Source organism: Scomber scombrus, chromosome 20 (genome assembly GCF_963691925.1).
Source record: "Scomber scombrus chromosome 20, fScoSco1.1, whole genome shotgun sequence".
Taxonomy (NCBI): domain Eukaryota; kingdom Metazoa; phylum Chordata; class Actinopteri; order Scombriformes; family Scombridae; genus Scomber; species Scomber scombrus.
Window position 1 is genome coordinate 18,931,400 of NC_084989.1, and position 14,060 is coordinate 18,945,459.

The 14,060-nt window shown below is 39.2% G+C and overlaps 1 protein-coding gene across 1 annotated transcript in view; it reads right to left on the reverse strand.

The window, feature by feature from the left end:
• sh3kbp1 (SH3-domain kinase binding protein 1) overlaps positions 1 to 7,411 on the reverse strand; it is a 34,194-nt gene extending 26,783 nt beyond the window's left edge. The window contains exon 1 of the mRNA XM_062441690.1: positions 7,254 to 7,411. Within this exon, the coding sequence (XP_062297674.1) occupies positions 7,254 to 7,257 (4 nt within the window). The 5' untranslated portion in view covers positions 7,258 to 7,411. The remainder of the gene's footprint in view (positions 1 to 7,253) is intronic.
• Between the last annotated feature and the right edge of the window lie 6,649 nt (positions 7,412 to 14,060).

Below are 14,060 nucleotides of genomic sequence, written 5' to 3' on the forward strand. Positions count from 1 at the left end.
GGGGAAGAGAGATAAGAGTCAATGCATTACATTAAATTAACCTACAAAGGTCAAACATTGCAGCGGTGTCACATTACATATTTACTCTCCGGAATGGTGTTTTTAATTCTGATGATTGTGGTGGTTTTATTTATATATGTTAAAGACTGTAACTGACAGTGGAAGCCAAGTAACAACTAACCACACAGAATCCTGCAACCACACACAAATCTGCAATAGTGCTAATGGAATTTTATATATAAATGCAATTTACACTGATGTACAACACTGCAGAGAAAAAGGTAACATATTTAACTGCTCCTTACTGGAATTTTGACTATGATGCTTATCTCACGTGCCCTTGAGGTCGGAGAAATGTGTTGAATGAATTTCCTTCCTCAAAAACCACTTGCTAACCCAAGCCAATTTAAACTTAACATGATTCACAACAACATTTTTTGCTAACTTGTTGTTTTCTTCCTCTTGAAGAGTCTTGCCTTTTATTGGAACACTGCAATGCATCTTTATATGTTACCACCAAATGTCAATCAGCAGATTACCCTGAAACTTGCAGTAAGACTGAGTGATGCATTGCATGTGTGCATCTTTTTGTGCATGCACAATACAAACAAAACGAGGACCTTATAAATGCATAGCACTATAGTGGTCCAAACTCTGCAGATTTAACTTCCAAACCAGTCTCACAATCACAATTCTGCCAAATTGTGTGCAGTGCATACGCCAACACCAATTTAAGTCACTAATCCTTGGTCAGAATTAGGGAAGATCACGGTTAAAGGCAAAACAGTAAAATGCATTAAAAATGTCCTGATGTGGAGCTAAAAATCTTTGGCTAAAACGTCTGACGTGACAATAAAAATGTCAGGTTAAGATGTCCAATGTGAGACCAAAGAACTGCGTGGTAGTTGGTGGTCTTGGACACTGCTATCCTGCTGCTTTTGCAATTTTATGCCAACAAATTGCCATCCACCCAACACACCTCTGTCCAAGAAGCCAAAAATCACCTTATGAAGTAGGAGAAAGTTATATTATATTGACGTCACTTCCATGGTAAGGATTGGTGTAACATCTGCATGCAGAATTGGACTTTGATGTATGCACTGCACGCAAATTGAAAGTAAAGTTGTGATATTTTTCACAGAAGAGACCAGGCTGAAATTCTGGTCAGTTCTACTTTGCTGGACTTTCGATCAGTATTGACCGTCAATAAAACGAAATACTTCCTAAAAAATATCTCAAATAAATCATCTACCACAAAACAAAAGGATTATTGACTGGGACAATTTTAACGTGAAATATCTGGGGAAGAAGCATTGAGTGGTGATCAAAAATTGGCAGTTTTCATAAAATTGCATTTCTGTTAAAAAAGATAAAAAGTCAGCGGCAGACTGTTTAATATTAAAGGATACAGTTCAGGAAATGTACATCTTGTTGAATTTATGGAGGCAAGAGGTTAACATGGGGGAGGTTTTGAGTGAACAGCTTCAATAGCAAATAGAAAGATCAGAAAACAAAAAGACTTCTTATTTCCCTCTAAATCTCTCTCTAATAAAAGCTTTTTTTAAAGCCTGGTTCTCCAAGCAGTTAAGGTGCATAAGGCCCTTGCAAATATTGAAGAAATTAAAATCAGATGCAAGCTGCTGTCTATAAAAATGCACACAAATAATTCATGCAAACACTTTTCTCTGAACATTGCACACACCAACCCACTCAAACTCACACACAAACACCTTGTGACAGCTCGTGCAGCTGCTAATACTTGTAAAAATGTACTGAATGTGTAATATCACATATAGCTTTCTTATCCCTAAACCTTTGAACACACACACACACACACACACACACACTCATACAAACATACACACATCACTGTTGAGGCCTGATCCTTGTCTAAACTGTGTAGGCAGCACAAAGGGGGTAGGGCGGGGGAGTTTTGGGGGTGGGGTAACCATGGGAACAACAGCATAAAGGGGTAGCTATGACTCAGACATACTGGCTTCCTCCCCAAAGTGATCTCCCCCTCACACACACATGTATACAATATAAAATGCACATGAAATGACAAGGTTTTAACACAGCAGCAGCAAAACAACACTGCCCAGAATTACCACCACAGTTACTGTGAAAGAAGCAGGGCGTCACAGACAGTTTACATAGTAGGGAAGGAGGAAGAGTCGAACTTCCACAAGACATCGATGTTAAACAGACAAAGCAGATGACTGTAGTCCAAGTTGGCCTGGTGCTCAGATGGGGGAGGATATGATTCTGGCTTGAGATAACCAGAGAGATTAGCTTGAGAAGAGAAAGCGACGTGGCACAAATTCCATTAGTTCTCTCTTCTTTATTTTTCGATCTCAGCTGTGATGTTTGTAGGGAAGTGGCAGATACCATGAGAGCGGAAGTGGCAAATCAGGTGGGAATGGTTCTTAAGTAAAGAGAAGTGAATTAATAGCTTGTGGCAGCTCTCTTGCAAACTACATACTATACGTCAGAGTGGCAGAACAAGACAGCACTGCAGTCCACCCACCCATGTCAGTGAGAAACACATTCACTACTGAAGAAAACGACAGCTTGTGGCTCTGCACAAAACACACATGAGTAGTGCAAAGAAGACTGCCAGTTAAAAGTGACACAAAGATAGTGCCAAGTAGGCTGTCAAGGGAAGATCTGTCTGGTGTAAAGTTTTTCAGAGAGAGTGGAAACTGAGCCCTGCAAAAGATGTACACTAGATATGATTTTATGAAGCCAACAGTCTCAGTTTATTGTCTATGAGATGAGACATATCACGTAAATTTCGAAAACTATATTTATATTCTGGGGCTCCATTGGAATATATTTGCATAATTTACAGTTAAAAACTCTATTTATCTTATACTGGCTCTTAATGCAGCCAATCAGTTCAGCCTCCGTCTGAAAGGCTGTTTTAGATCTTGTCTCTTTAAAGCCCCCCTCCCAATGAGCTCACTCTGTTCTTATTGGTTAGCTTCTGGAAGTTGCCCATTGGCAGACTTCCTGCAGCTCAAGAGGCTACTTTAACAAACAGTAATAGGAGGATTTCACTTCTTGTTCTCGTTGTTTATTAAAAATATCAACTTCTTAAATACATCCTACATGTTCAAGCTGAAATCTGGTCCAAAGTATATGAATGAGCAACACAAACAACTCTTGGAGCAACCTAAGCAACAAAGGCTTTGAAAGTATGGCCTTTTGGGGGCATGTGCAGACAATCTGGCATTAGTTTACTGGCAAAATAAAGAAAACATTGGTATCAGAGCATGCTGGAGTCTCAGCTTCTGACTTTCAGGGAGCAGTTTTACATATGCTCACCTCAGGTTTTGGAACTTTGACATTGTTTAACATCCAATATTAAAATAATTACAGTATAAATAATAGACAATCACAAATAGCATGATATCTCCCCTTTAAAAAATGTAGTACTCTGCAAAGGAGTATAATGTTTGCAACAAAGAAAAACAAACGTTATTTGCATTAAAAGACAGTTCTTAATGCTGAATTCATTCAAAATGAATTCGTTACAAATTCAACAACCTTACAGCAAGATTGAAAATGAACAAACATTAAATACATTTTGCTTACAGTACTTTTTTTATTCTTGTCTAGTTAAGACTAATCTCCATTAATAGTATTAATCTTAATATTGAATCAAGTTACTGTGAAATGTGAAAGAGGTCACACATCCGCCCCATTTACACAGTATATTGACATGAAATCTAATTATTTCATAAGAAAAATGTATGTCAGTGGACCGCAATTAGGTCAGAAAGACCACATCTAAATGTAAATGGGCTGCATTTATATAGCACTTGTAATCCAAAATGCTTTAAAAGGGACACTTCAGCATGTGGACAGGACGAGCTGATGAATGAACCACAAAAGCTACAATTATTAGCCAGGACCTCTGGACACACGGCCCACTAAAGTTAACCTAGGAACCGTCAGTGGTATTGCACTTAACGGGACTACATTGGCTCGAATTTAGAGCCATGGTGGTAAGAAGAAAAAAAAGTTCAAAAGTTCAAAGGCCACCCAACATCGCCTTTACCTGCTCTCTAAAGCCCTGAAAAAACACAACCACTTTCCTGGCAAAGGAAAAATAAATAGAGGTCCTAGCAGCATTGTTTCATGTGGGCAGAATCGAGGAAACAACCGCACTTATTAATGCCAGGTGTAAATGCAAAGGCCCTATCATCATGATGTAATTGTCCAGGCACACACTAATACACAGTGTACATGGGTAACTGTGACAAACCAACACCATCTGCAGCTCTAAGAGGCCAATTAGCTTGTTTATACTCATTGTTTTAATATAATGGCCAAAAATGGTCACAAATCAGCCACTATTTTAACTGTGAAGTTGATTCCAGCTAAAAAAAAGCCCTCATAAACCCAGTTTGCTACATGCTCAGCACCAAACAGAAGACAAAGTTAGCAACTAGCTTTTGAAGAAAGTCAATACACCTGACAGTTTACAGTAAAATACATGGAATAGTGGAAACTAGATTAAACAGAGATTAAAATAGAGTAAATATTGGATTTACATTCATCACATGGACATAAACACAACTCCAAATGATGTTAACGTTGCTATATGTCTAGTGTGCCAGTTGGCTAACACCTTTAGATCAAATGTGGAAAAAGATTCACCAAATGTTTATTTTGAACCTTATCAGAAAGTTAAAATAATGTAATAACTGCGATTTTTAAGACAGAAAGACAAGAGGAAGAAAAAATACCTTATAACACACTTTCCGCCATTGCATTCAAATATAGCTTCATAGCTAGGTAGCTAGCTTAGTTTCAGAATTATATAATAAAAAATATGAGGACTATATTAGTAATCAAAGAGAAATTGGTGAAAAATAGGTGTCCATTTACAATTCATTTTAAACAAACCTGATGCTTAAACAAAGTTAAACTTAAAACGTGGTTTTAATTTGGTTTTGTGTGCAAGGCTAAAGATAACAGACAGGAGGCCTTGAAAAGATAAGAGACAGAAAAGTGTGAAAGCCTGCAGACAAAACAAAACTCCCACTCAAGTGGTCAAGAAAGACATGCGCACATATATGCAGGAACTGAGGTGGGTCTGTAGCATCCTCTGAACAGCTGCAGTCAGTTTAGATAAGAAGAAACTACACACACTCAACTCTGCAAAGCCATGCTGACATTTCACTGGTTGCAGCAGACCTGTGTTTAGTTGTGGGTGCGTTTCAGTGCTGTCGTTGATGATGTCAAGAGCAGCTGTGTGTTTCTGTCTGTAAAACATTCACGCTGGACTGGAGCCCACTGGGAGTGAAACCCACCCACTCAAGCTGTGGATCAGATCACAGACTTCAGCAAATTCTCCCACATTAAAGGACAAACTCCACATGTTTTTCTGCTCATCACTGTGGTTTTCGGTTCATACCAGGAAGTTATTGTGTGACAAAGAGTTTGGAATTTACTGCACTCCCTCAATCTGCATATTCTGCACCTAAATCCCAGAATGCCTTTGGATGAGGACTTTGTGCATTCATCTCTTTTCGATGTAGGTGGAGAAAGCAATAGAAAAAAGCAAAGCAGCACAGCAAAAGCAAGAAAGAAAGTGAGAGTTTTTCAGTTACAGTTGAAAAAAAGATGTCTTTCGGTTGCATTGTATTCTGTTCCGTTGAGGTCACTGTCGATAGAGAAACCAGATCTTTTACCTTAGAATATCTTTCTCTCTGAATGAATGTTTGAGAAAAAATGATAAGTCTTGAATGACGTTTACTTCTGAGGGACTGAAGGTCACGGTTTTAGCTTTATTATTACAGCAGTAATCGAGAAAGCTATCAATGTGTGATGTGTCTTCTAGCCTTCATTTTTTAACTTGGAAATAAGAGCATAAAATCACGAAAACAACAAAATGCAAGGTCACCATTAACAGTTTCAAGTCCTGCCTCCCCAAGCCAATGTAACAATTGGCCTCATTGTTTGCTTTCATAAAAGAGTAAACAATTAGATATATTTAAACAGCATGTAAATACACCTTAAATAAAAGTTTAAGCAGTTGGCGACATGGCAGTAGACTATATCTCTTGTGTGATTGTCATATCTCTCTGTGCATTGTGTGGGCTTATCCTGTCATCTTAATGTAACACAATTTAAAAACATTTATACAAGAATATGCACCATGTGGGCACATTTTTAGATTTAGGCAATATAGTCACGGCTTTTTAAAGGCCCTTGTCAATTCCATTTGAGTAAATAGTGTAATTTAGTGGCACATACTCGCAAACTAATTTGTTTTAAATTGCCACAGTCCATACACACTGGGAAACTGGGGCTTTTGATGCCCCTAATGGTTTTAGGCCATAGGGCAGTTGCCCACTTTGCTCAATTGGTAATCCAACCTTGAAGATTGTGTGTGCATCAACTAACTGTGTGTGTGTGTGAGTGTTTATCTTGAGGCAGCTGTGCATTGTTTGTTTACATGGTGATTCAGTAGGGGACTAAGAATGAAGTGAATGATGCAGGCCTATTTTGCATCAAGTGCTGCAACTATCTTCACTAAGGGCATCCTTATCCATTCATTCATGTTACAAAATGTCAAGTGCTTTTTGCAACGCAAGTTATCAGAGTCCAAGGGAATGTGTGAGCATCTGATAAAACAGACAAATTAAACAGAAAAGGGAACTACCCCTCCTGAACGGCATCTATGAAATAGTCTTTAGGCCTATGCTCTGTTTGGTCGATTGCTCAACCATTAAGTCCGCAATCAGTTGATTTCCATGAGTGCAGCGGTGCTTTGCTGAGGGAAATGATGGCGCGATGATGAGGAGAATGTCACCGTCAGGCCTGTTTCATCCAGAGAGACGTAGAGCTGAAGAGACTCAAACACTGTACAGTACAGTACAATGGGCAGACAGACAGTGAGTGAATGTAAACGTGTCAACATCTGCAACTCATCAATGTGACCCTACTGAAATCGCACACCCACGCGCAAAGTCCTAATCATGAATAAAGCATTTTGGAGACGTGCGAAAATTATTGTCCAACGTCAAGCCTGAGAGCACCCTTCAACAGCACAGCTAGGCATGCAGCGACGTCAGGGGAGGTGAGGTAGAGAGGAGAGGAGAGGGGGAGGAAGTAGAGAAGCTGAACCCTGCACGCATCTGGACCGGGCGAATTCCTGCCCCATCCAGATGTGCAGAGGCACTGGAGGCTATTTTTGGGCATTCTCCAACATACAAGCAAAAAACAGCGTTGTGTCTCACCCATTTATGTCTCCCGGTGCGCTTGTAGTGCTCCTGCAGGCGGGTTGGTAACGGGGAAGGTGGTTGTTTCAGGTATAGAGGGGGTTTAAACAGGACTGAGCCCCAGCCTCGTCCTCGTACTACAGATCCGCTATAGCAGCGCTGAAACGGGAGGAGCATCAGATGAAACCATATTCCTTCCTCTTTTTTTCTCTCTCTCTCCGGTGACACGACAGAGGAGGCAGAGCGAGTGCCCAGAAAACGGAAAAAGCGCTGATGAACAAATCTCTCTCTCTCTCTCTCTCTCTCTCTCTCTCTCTCTCTCTCTCTCTCTCTCTCTCTCTCTCTCTCTCTCTCTCTCTCTCCCTCCCTCTCTCTCTCTCTCTCGTTGCCTTCAGGTGCGCCGCGGAAATTCAGACTCTTCCTAATTTTCAACGTTGCGTTTATTATCACGGACACGGGCGCAATGTGACGCAAATTGTTGCGCCATGCATGATGGACCCAGAACAGATGGTGCTGACACAATAACTCTCAGTTATGGGACAGCAGATACTCTGTACTCAAACTAAGCTGTTTCATAAAGAAACATATGTTAGGCTATCGGTTACAGTGGCATTTAATTGTAATTAATAAGGAATTTTAAACATATTCCTTCTTATATCAAGGCCAACTTATTGCTAATGATGAAACAGGCTCTTGGAGTAGGTAGATCTCATAGATATACATAGATAGATATCAGGAAATGGTGTAAAATGTAATTCACTGTTTCCCAAAGCTCAAGATGATGTTCTCAAAGGCCTTGTTTTGTCCTGACCAACAGTCCACGATGCATATATTCAGTTTACTGTCACAGAGGATAAAATACACTGATAAATATTCATATCTGAAGCTGAAATAATAACATTGGCAGCTAGGCCATGGCTAAGCAGTGGACATAGGTTTACTATTATGAGGCCTAATTACTAATTGATTAATTCAATAAAGACTTGAGAGGATATCAGTGGGTCTCACAGATGAGTCTTTTCTATAAATTACCTATAACTATTGTATTACATAGTTTATTTTGCTCTCTATTGTTAATGTGGCTTACCTCAAATAAAATAAACCAAGTCAGTACCAGTAACTATAACTTTTCTACGAGTTAGTACTGTAGAAGTACGTTTCATTAACAATGTCAATATTACCAACAGCCTTTGAAGGTAGCATCTGTATGAGATCAAAGTCTAGCACATGTGAAGCTCAAGCAGAATGAATGAATCACACTAAGCTTAATGTGCCAAATGTAAAAGTCTCTTTAAGGGAAATACCACTGTGGGCCACTAGATGTCGGGTCCAGAAAACATCCCATACTCCAATAGACTCCCACTAAAATCATCACCTTCTCTCATGAAATACTAAGTCAATCCATTTTTTAACAAGTCATTATGGTCTCAATCTCTAAATTCAGGCCCTGGAATAAGTATGCTGGTGGTTTTGGAAATTACTGCTCTGTTAATAAGATATAATGTCTGCCATGTGGAAGTTGATCGACAGCTGTGATTGACAGTTTACTCCCTGGCTGTGGGACTTGCACTGAGTCAGATTATAGTCGTAATATTTTGCTAAGTTTAATGTTACTTGAATTTGATACCTGATATTTTGTCAGTTAGCTAATGTAAGCAAGTCTAGATGACTCTGTGTTCCCTGTAAGTTATTGTTAGCTTCAGTCTATGGTATGGGTTGTTTTTCCAGAGCTTGAGAGAAAACACCCCTCACTACTTATTTGGTAGGTCCTGGCTCCAAATGGAAATGATGGCGCTGACCATAAGCAGCAACTCTCCATCTCAAACCAAGTAGGTTTTTCTGTGGACTCACAGTATCTACAGTACATGACATACCCACTTTACTACATGACATTTGGTAAGGTTAAGGCATGAGCAATGAGATGATTAAGGTCAGGGGTCTGTGTCGTTTAGCATGCTGTTACAGTGACAATATTGTGTGTAGGACGGATATCGTGGACGTAAAGTGGATGTGGCATGTGGTAAAGTGGTTAGGCCTATGTGGTGTAATTCTACAAGACAGCAGAGATACCCTTCTACTTCCAACTGGCTCCAATGCAAACCAGTGGGTGACGTCACATCTTAATACATCCATCGTTATATGCAGTATGCGTATACCCCAACATTGCACTGTGAAAGATTTAGTAGGGTATATTGACACTTAACTCACTTTGACTGATTGAGTTTTTAAGATATATCAACGTATTTTCAAACGAGATATAGGATGAGACGTTATCTTCTTTTGTGCGGATTATATTGTTGAATTACTGAATGAAGTTGTGATAATTTTCAACTGTCTCTGTCTCTGCTGCACAGAGGGCTCAGCTCCGCCCCGCTGAGACAGAGGAGAGGAGCCGCTAACGTTAGCCTCTGCTGCAGTTTGCTGTCACTTCTCATCTCGTTGCTCTCCTCTGCAATTAGAGAGTCTGTTCAATGCGGGAATACTACTACTTTATTCCACCTCGCTGTTCTATATTAAAGGTCCTTCGTCAGTAAGCGGTTACAGGACGCTGTCAGAAATCCGATGAATCAGATCAATAAAACGGTATTTTCTGATTGTTTCACAGCGGTTGCGTTCAACAGCACATATAAACTTCCCCACACACCTCCACTCAACCCTGCAGCTCAGCCTCAAACCTCTGAATCTGAAACACCTGTGTGCTGTTTAAAACACAGCAGCAGCTTTATGCTCCTTTAGTTGGTTCAGTTTTAAAAAGTATTAATGAGAGATCTTTATTTCCATCTGTAGAATAAATCAACTGATCCGGATCCACTTCTAAGACATCCAGTATTTGATTGATCAGCAAAGACAGTTAGTTTAGTTATTTGAAGAAACAGAATGTGCAGAAAAAGATATTTACTGAAACAGTTTTTTATATGTTTATAAGTAACTAGTTGAACTTGGATAATCACATCTGCTTTCTTGGTTTCAGAGCTGAAATATGGACATTAGTCTTTTTTGATAGTTTTTTTCAAACATTTATTAACAGGTAATGTTTATTTCCTGTGCTTTTTGGGAACGACCTTTTTGCTGTGTCATCACCATTCAACCAGTAGTTAAATTACTAAACCACAAAAAATTCTAGACATAACCTCTTAATGTTTCTCTCAGAGTCCACCAGAATGATGCCTTTGACTTAAAAATGTACAACATTTTCTTCCGGGGGAGCATACCCCAGAACCCCCCTAGAGGATCGGACTGAGACCCTACCACCATAGTCTCTCAAAATTCTGTGGGAAACACTGCTTGCCCTATGTGAAAAGTGCCTTAAGATAACTTCTGTTGTGATTTGGTGTTATGTAAATAAAACTGAATTGAACTGAATAGTCTACATGAAAAAGCTTCTGAATTCATAGAAACCTCATCCAACATACATACACTCTCTCACATACACACATGCACATACCATGCAAAGCCCTGCCGCGTTGTCCCCCCTGGATCAAACCACACGCGGGGGAGAAATGTGCTGGCGGCAGCAGAAAGAGCGCGATGGAAGGATGCAGCGATAGGGGAAAAAGATAGATGAGGAATTTAGATTTTTTTTTTTGTCACCATCAGCTGTCACTGGGTGGAGAACAGTGAACAGGACAAACTGCTGCTGTACAGACTAAAAAAGAGGATCGGATGTGATAAAATACCACAGCTCAGGAATGTCGTTCACATGAGTGGAGATAATATTTGTTTGTAAATGCCTCCCAGGTGTCTATATGATGCATGAGAGAGATAATACTTGTCTGACCTTTACTTGAATGCGTGTTTCTTCTTATCTGTTTGTTGCTAAATCCAGAAGCCAGTAAGCTTAGTGTAGCATAAAAACTGTTCTTGCTCTGTTGAATTAAACAAAAATACATCTACCAGCAACTGTAAAGCTCACTAATTAACACATAATATCACATTTATTTAATCCACACATGAGTTAGGGTTATAAAATATATAAACATATAAAAATTTGGTTTGGTAGTAAACTTTCAATTTGCAATCATACATAACCATACCAGACATTATTATATATGACATCATTAGATTATTAATACTGAGGCATCAGTGTGAAGCAGCATGTTACTGTTGTAGCTGCTGTAGGTGGAGCTAGTTTGAACTACTTTATATACAGATAACTAGTTCAGTCCAGTGGCTCTCAATCTAGGGCTTGGGTCCCTCCAAAGGTTCAGCAGATAAAGGGGTCATGAGAGGATTAATGGAGAGAAAAGAAGAAAATACAACGTTCTGATACACAAATCTGTTTTCAGTTTTTGGACTTTTTCTCTCATCTTTGATTTTTGCTAAAATATTGGGTTTATATGAATATTTATAGAAATGAATAAATGTTTAGTTTAGAGGGAAAAATCACTATTGTGTGGAGCTGTTAACAACTCAACATAAACATCTGAAATGTGACCCGGATTACACACTACTTTTTGTAAGACGTCAAACAACAAAAAGGTTTGAAGCCACTGGTTTCATCTTTAACAATGTGTTGTTTTTTAAAAGCGTGTTATGTTACCCATTATGTCAAATCTGGAGTAGAAGTATAAAGTAGCAGAAAGTGGAAATACTCAAGTATAAGTACCTCAAAATTGTACTTTAATAAATGTATTTAGATTCTTTCCACCATTGCCCAAACCTCTGGAATCAATTATTTGCTTCATTAAACTCCAAAGCATGTTTGAAACAACATTCATTCACACTAGCCCCATGGTGGACTGATGGAGAGATCATCCTGTCACCAAAATATCACAGATTTGATCCCACAAAAGCCAACAAATCATTTCATAGCTCCTGAGTAACACATTAAACCTGCAAACACAATCGTAAACTAAAACCATAAAATGTGGGGAACAAGCGATATTAAATATGGCAACTGATCACACAACTTTGCTTTCTCATAGTTGCCATCATGTACAGTATCCAGTCTTTTTGTAAGAGGGACAAATTGTTTTCTCATCCAGAGATGGAGGTTAATTCTCTCTAGAGATGAGAGGTAATTTTAACACATAGCACTGAGGTGACACCATCTGGGACAGTGTTGCTATTGCATGATGTGCTCAGCCCCATTTAGATTTTGCCACCTACTGTACACACACCACAAATGCACACATAGGGAGGAGTGCAGACACTATTTCTAGCCCTTCTGTCCCTCCCTCACACACAGTTGTTGTTTGAGGGCATCTAAATTGTTGTATTCAGGTCAGGTCAAATTCCTTTTACTTGCAGTAACTGACTCAAATGGGTCTACGTGCCCACATTCTCCACATTATACATGGATTTCCTGCACTACACCATTTTGTACAGACAGATGACTGATAAGAGACCATCTGTGATGCCATTACAGAATTAGATTGTATCAAATTTCCTCCTTGCTCACTTACAGTAAAGATGTGTCTCTTTCACTTTCATCTGCTAAATGTACTGTACTCCTCAGCTGAATGCATTTAAGTTTTTGTTGCCCTGCTGGCAGTTTGTTCACCTGCACGTTTGTCAAAGATGAGTTGACTGTGAGAGAAAAGACTAATGTAGAACAAAGGGTATAGACTGCCAAAAGCCGTTACTGACTAGGATTAAACATTGTGTATCAACAATTCAGAGTCATACCTTGAAGGATTAGTGAGAGAAGGTCACAGGTATTAGACAGCTCGTCTCTCCAGCTTCGCCCAATTAGCAAACTGAATTTCTGGCCCTCATAATAGTTCAGGAGACGATAGCCGAGAAGGTGTCATGGGTAGATTTTTGCTTTGGCTTCCCATTCATTAACTGCGTGCTTGTATAAAATATTTCTATGTAACAGAGGTATTTTTCATTCTGGGAGGTGAAACTGTTGATCATTTCTAACTAGAAAGGATGGCCTGCCCTGTGTAGAGAAGAGATTTCAAAAATATTAGAACTAGAAAACTTACAACCTAGTGTTGTTAGGAAAGCAATGCTATGCACTGTACTAAAGTGAGACACAGCAAAATTGCATTAATTGCATAAACATATATGCAATTAAAATAAGTAATAATAAATAATAAGGGTTGCAGCAATGACATTCTTATATTATAAGGCGCTGGAGTCACATTGCATGATGGTGCATAAGCATATTAAAGCGACTTCAATTATAAGAGCAATGTCTTGAGGAGCACTGTCCTGAGCTGGTTATAAACTCAGAACCTGGTCATTATTGTACAGGGCTTAACCACTGAGCCAACAGAGATCCCTGAAACATGGAGCACAAATTCACATTTTATTGAGGAGAAATTGATTGGCTTAAAATTAAGCTCCTAGCTGCAAGAGATGTACATAATTAGTGGCAGCAGGACTTGCTAGGCATGAGGAAGTACAAAGTGTGCACAAAGTGTTTGAAAGAAGAGACAGTCTGTCAGTTTAAGAAATAGGAGAGTAAGGACACTGAGAGCCTGAGAGCCTGCAGATTGTATTGCAGTCAATTAGACAGTGCTCTCCCTCAATTAAGGTTGAGATCTCAAAGACTATGACTCATATGTTATATTTTGAGAAATAGGAGCCTTGTGGCATAATACTGAGGTATGATATGAGCTTGGGGAGAGTTAAAACATGTATCTGTATACTGCTGTAAAGGCTCTCACTTTGTACTTTTATATTTTAAGTTTGAATGGGGTCTGTAGGATAAGCAATGTCTGAACAGTTAAGTTAACCCATTATATTATGCAGTAGGTCATTCTGATAGATATTTCCTGCGTGACAGTATGTGCTACCCATGGTTTTAGCACAATAAAATGGGTAGTAGGTCATTTTGATAGATATTTCCTGCCTGACAGGTTGTGCTACCCATGG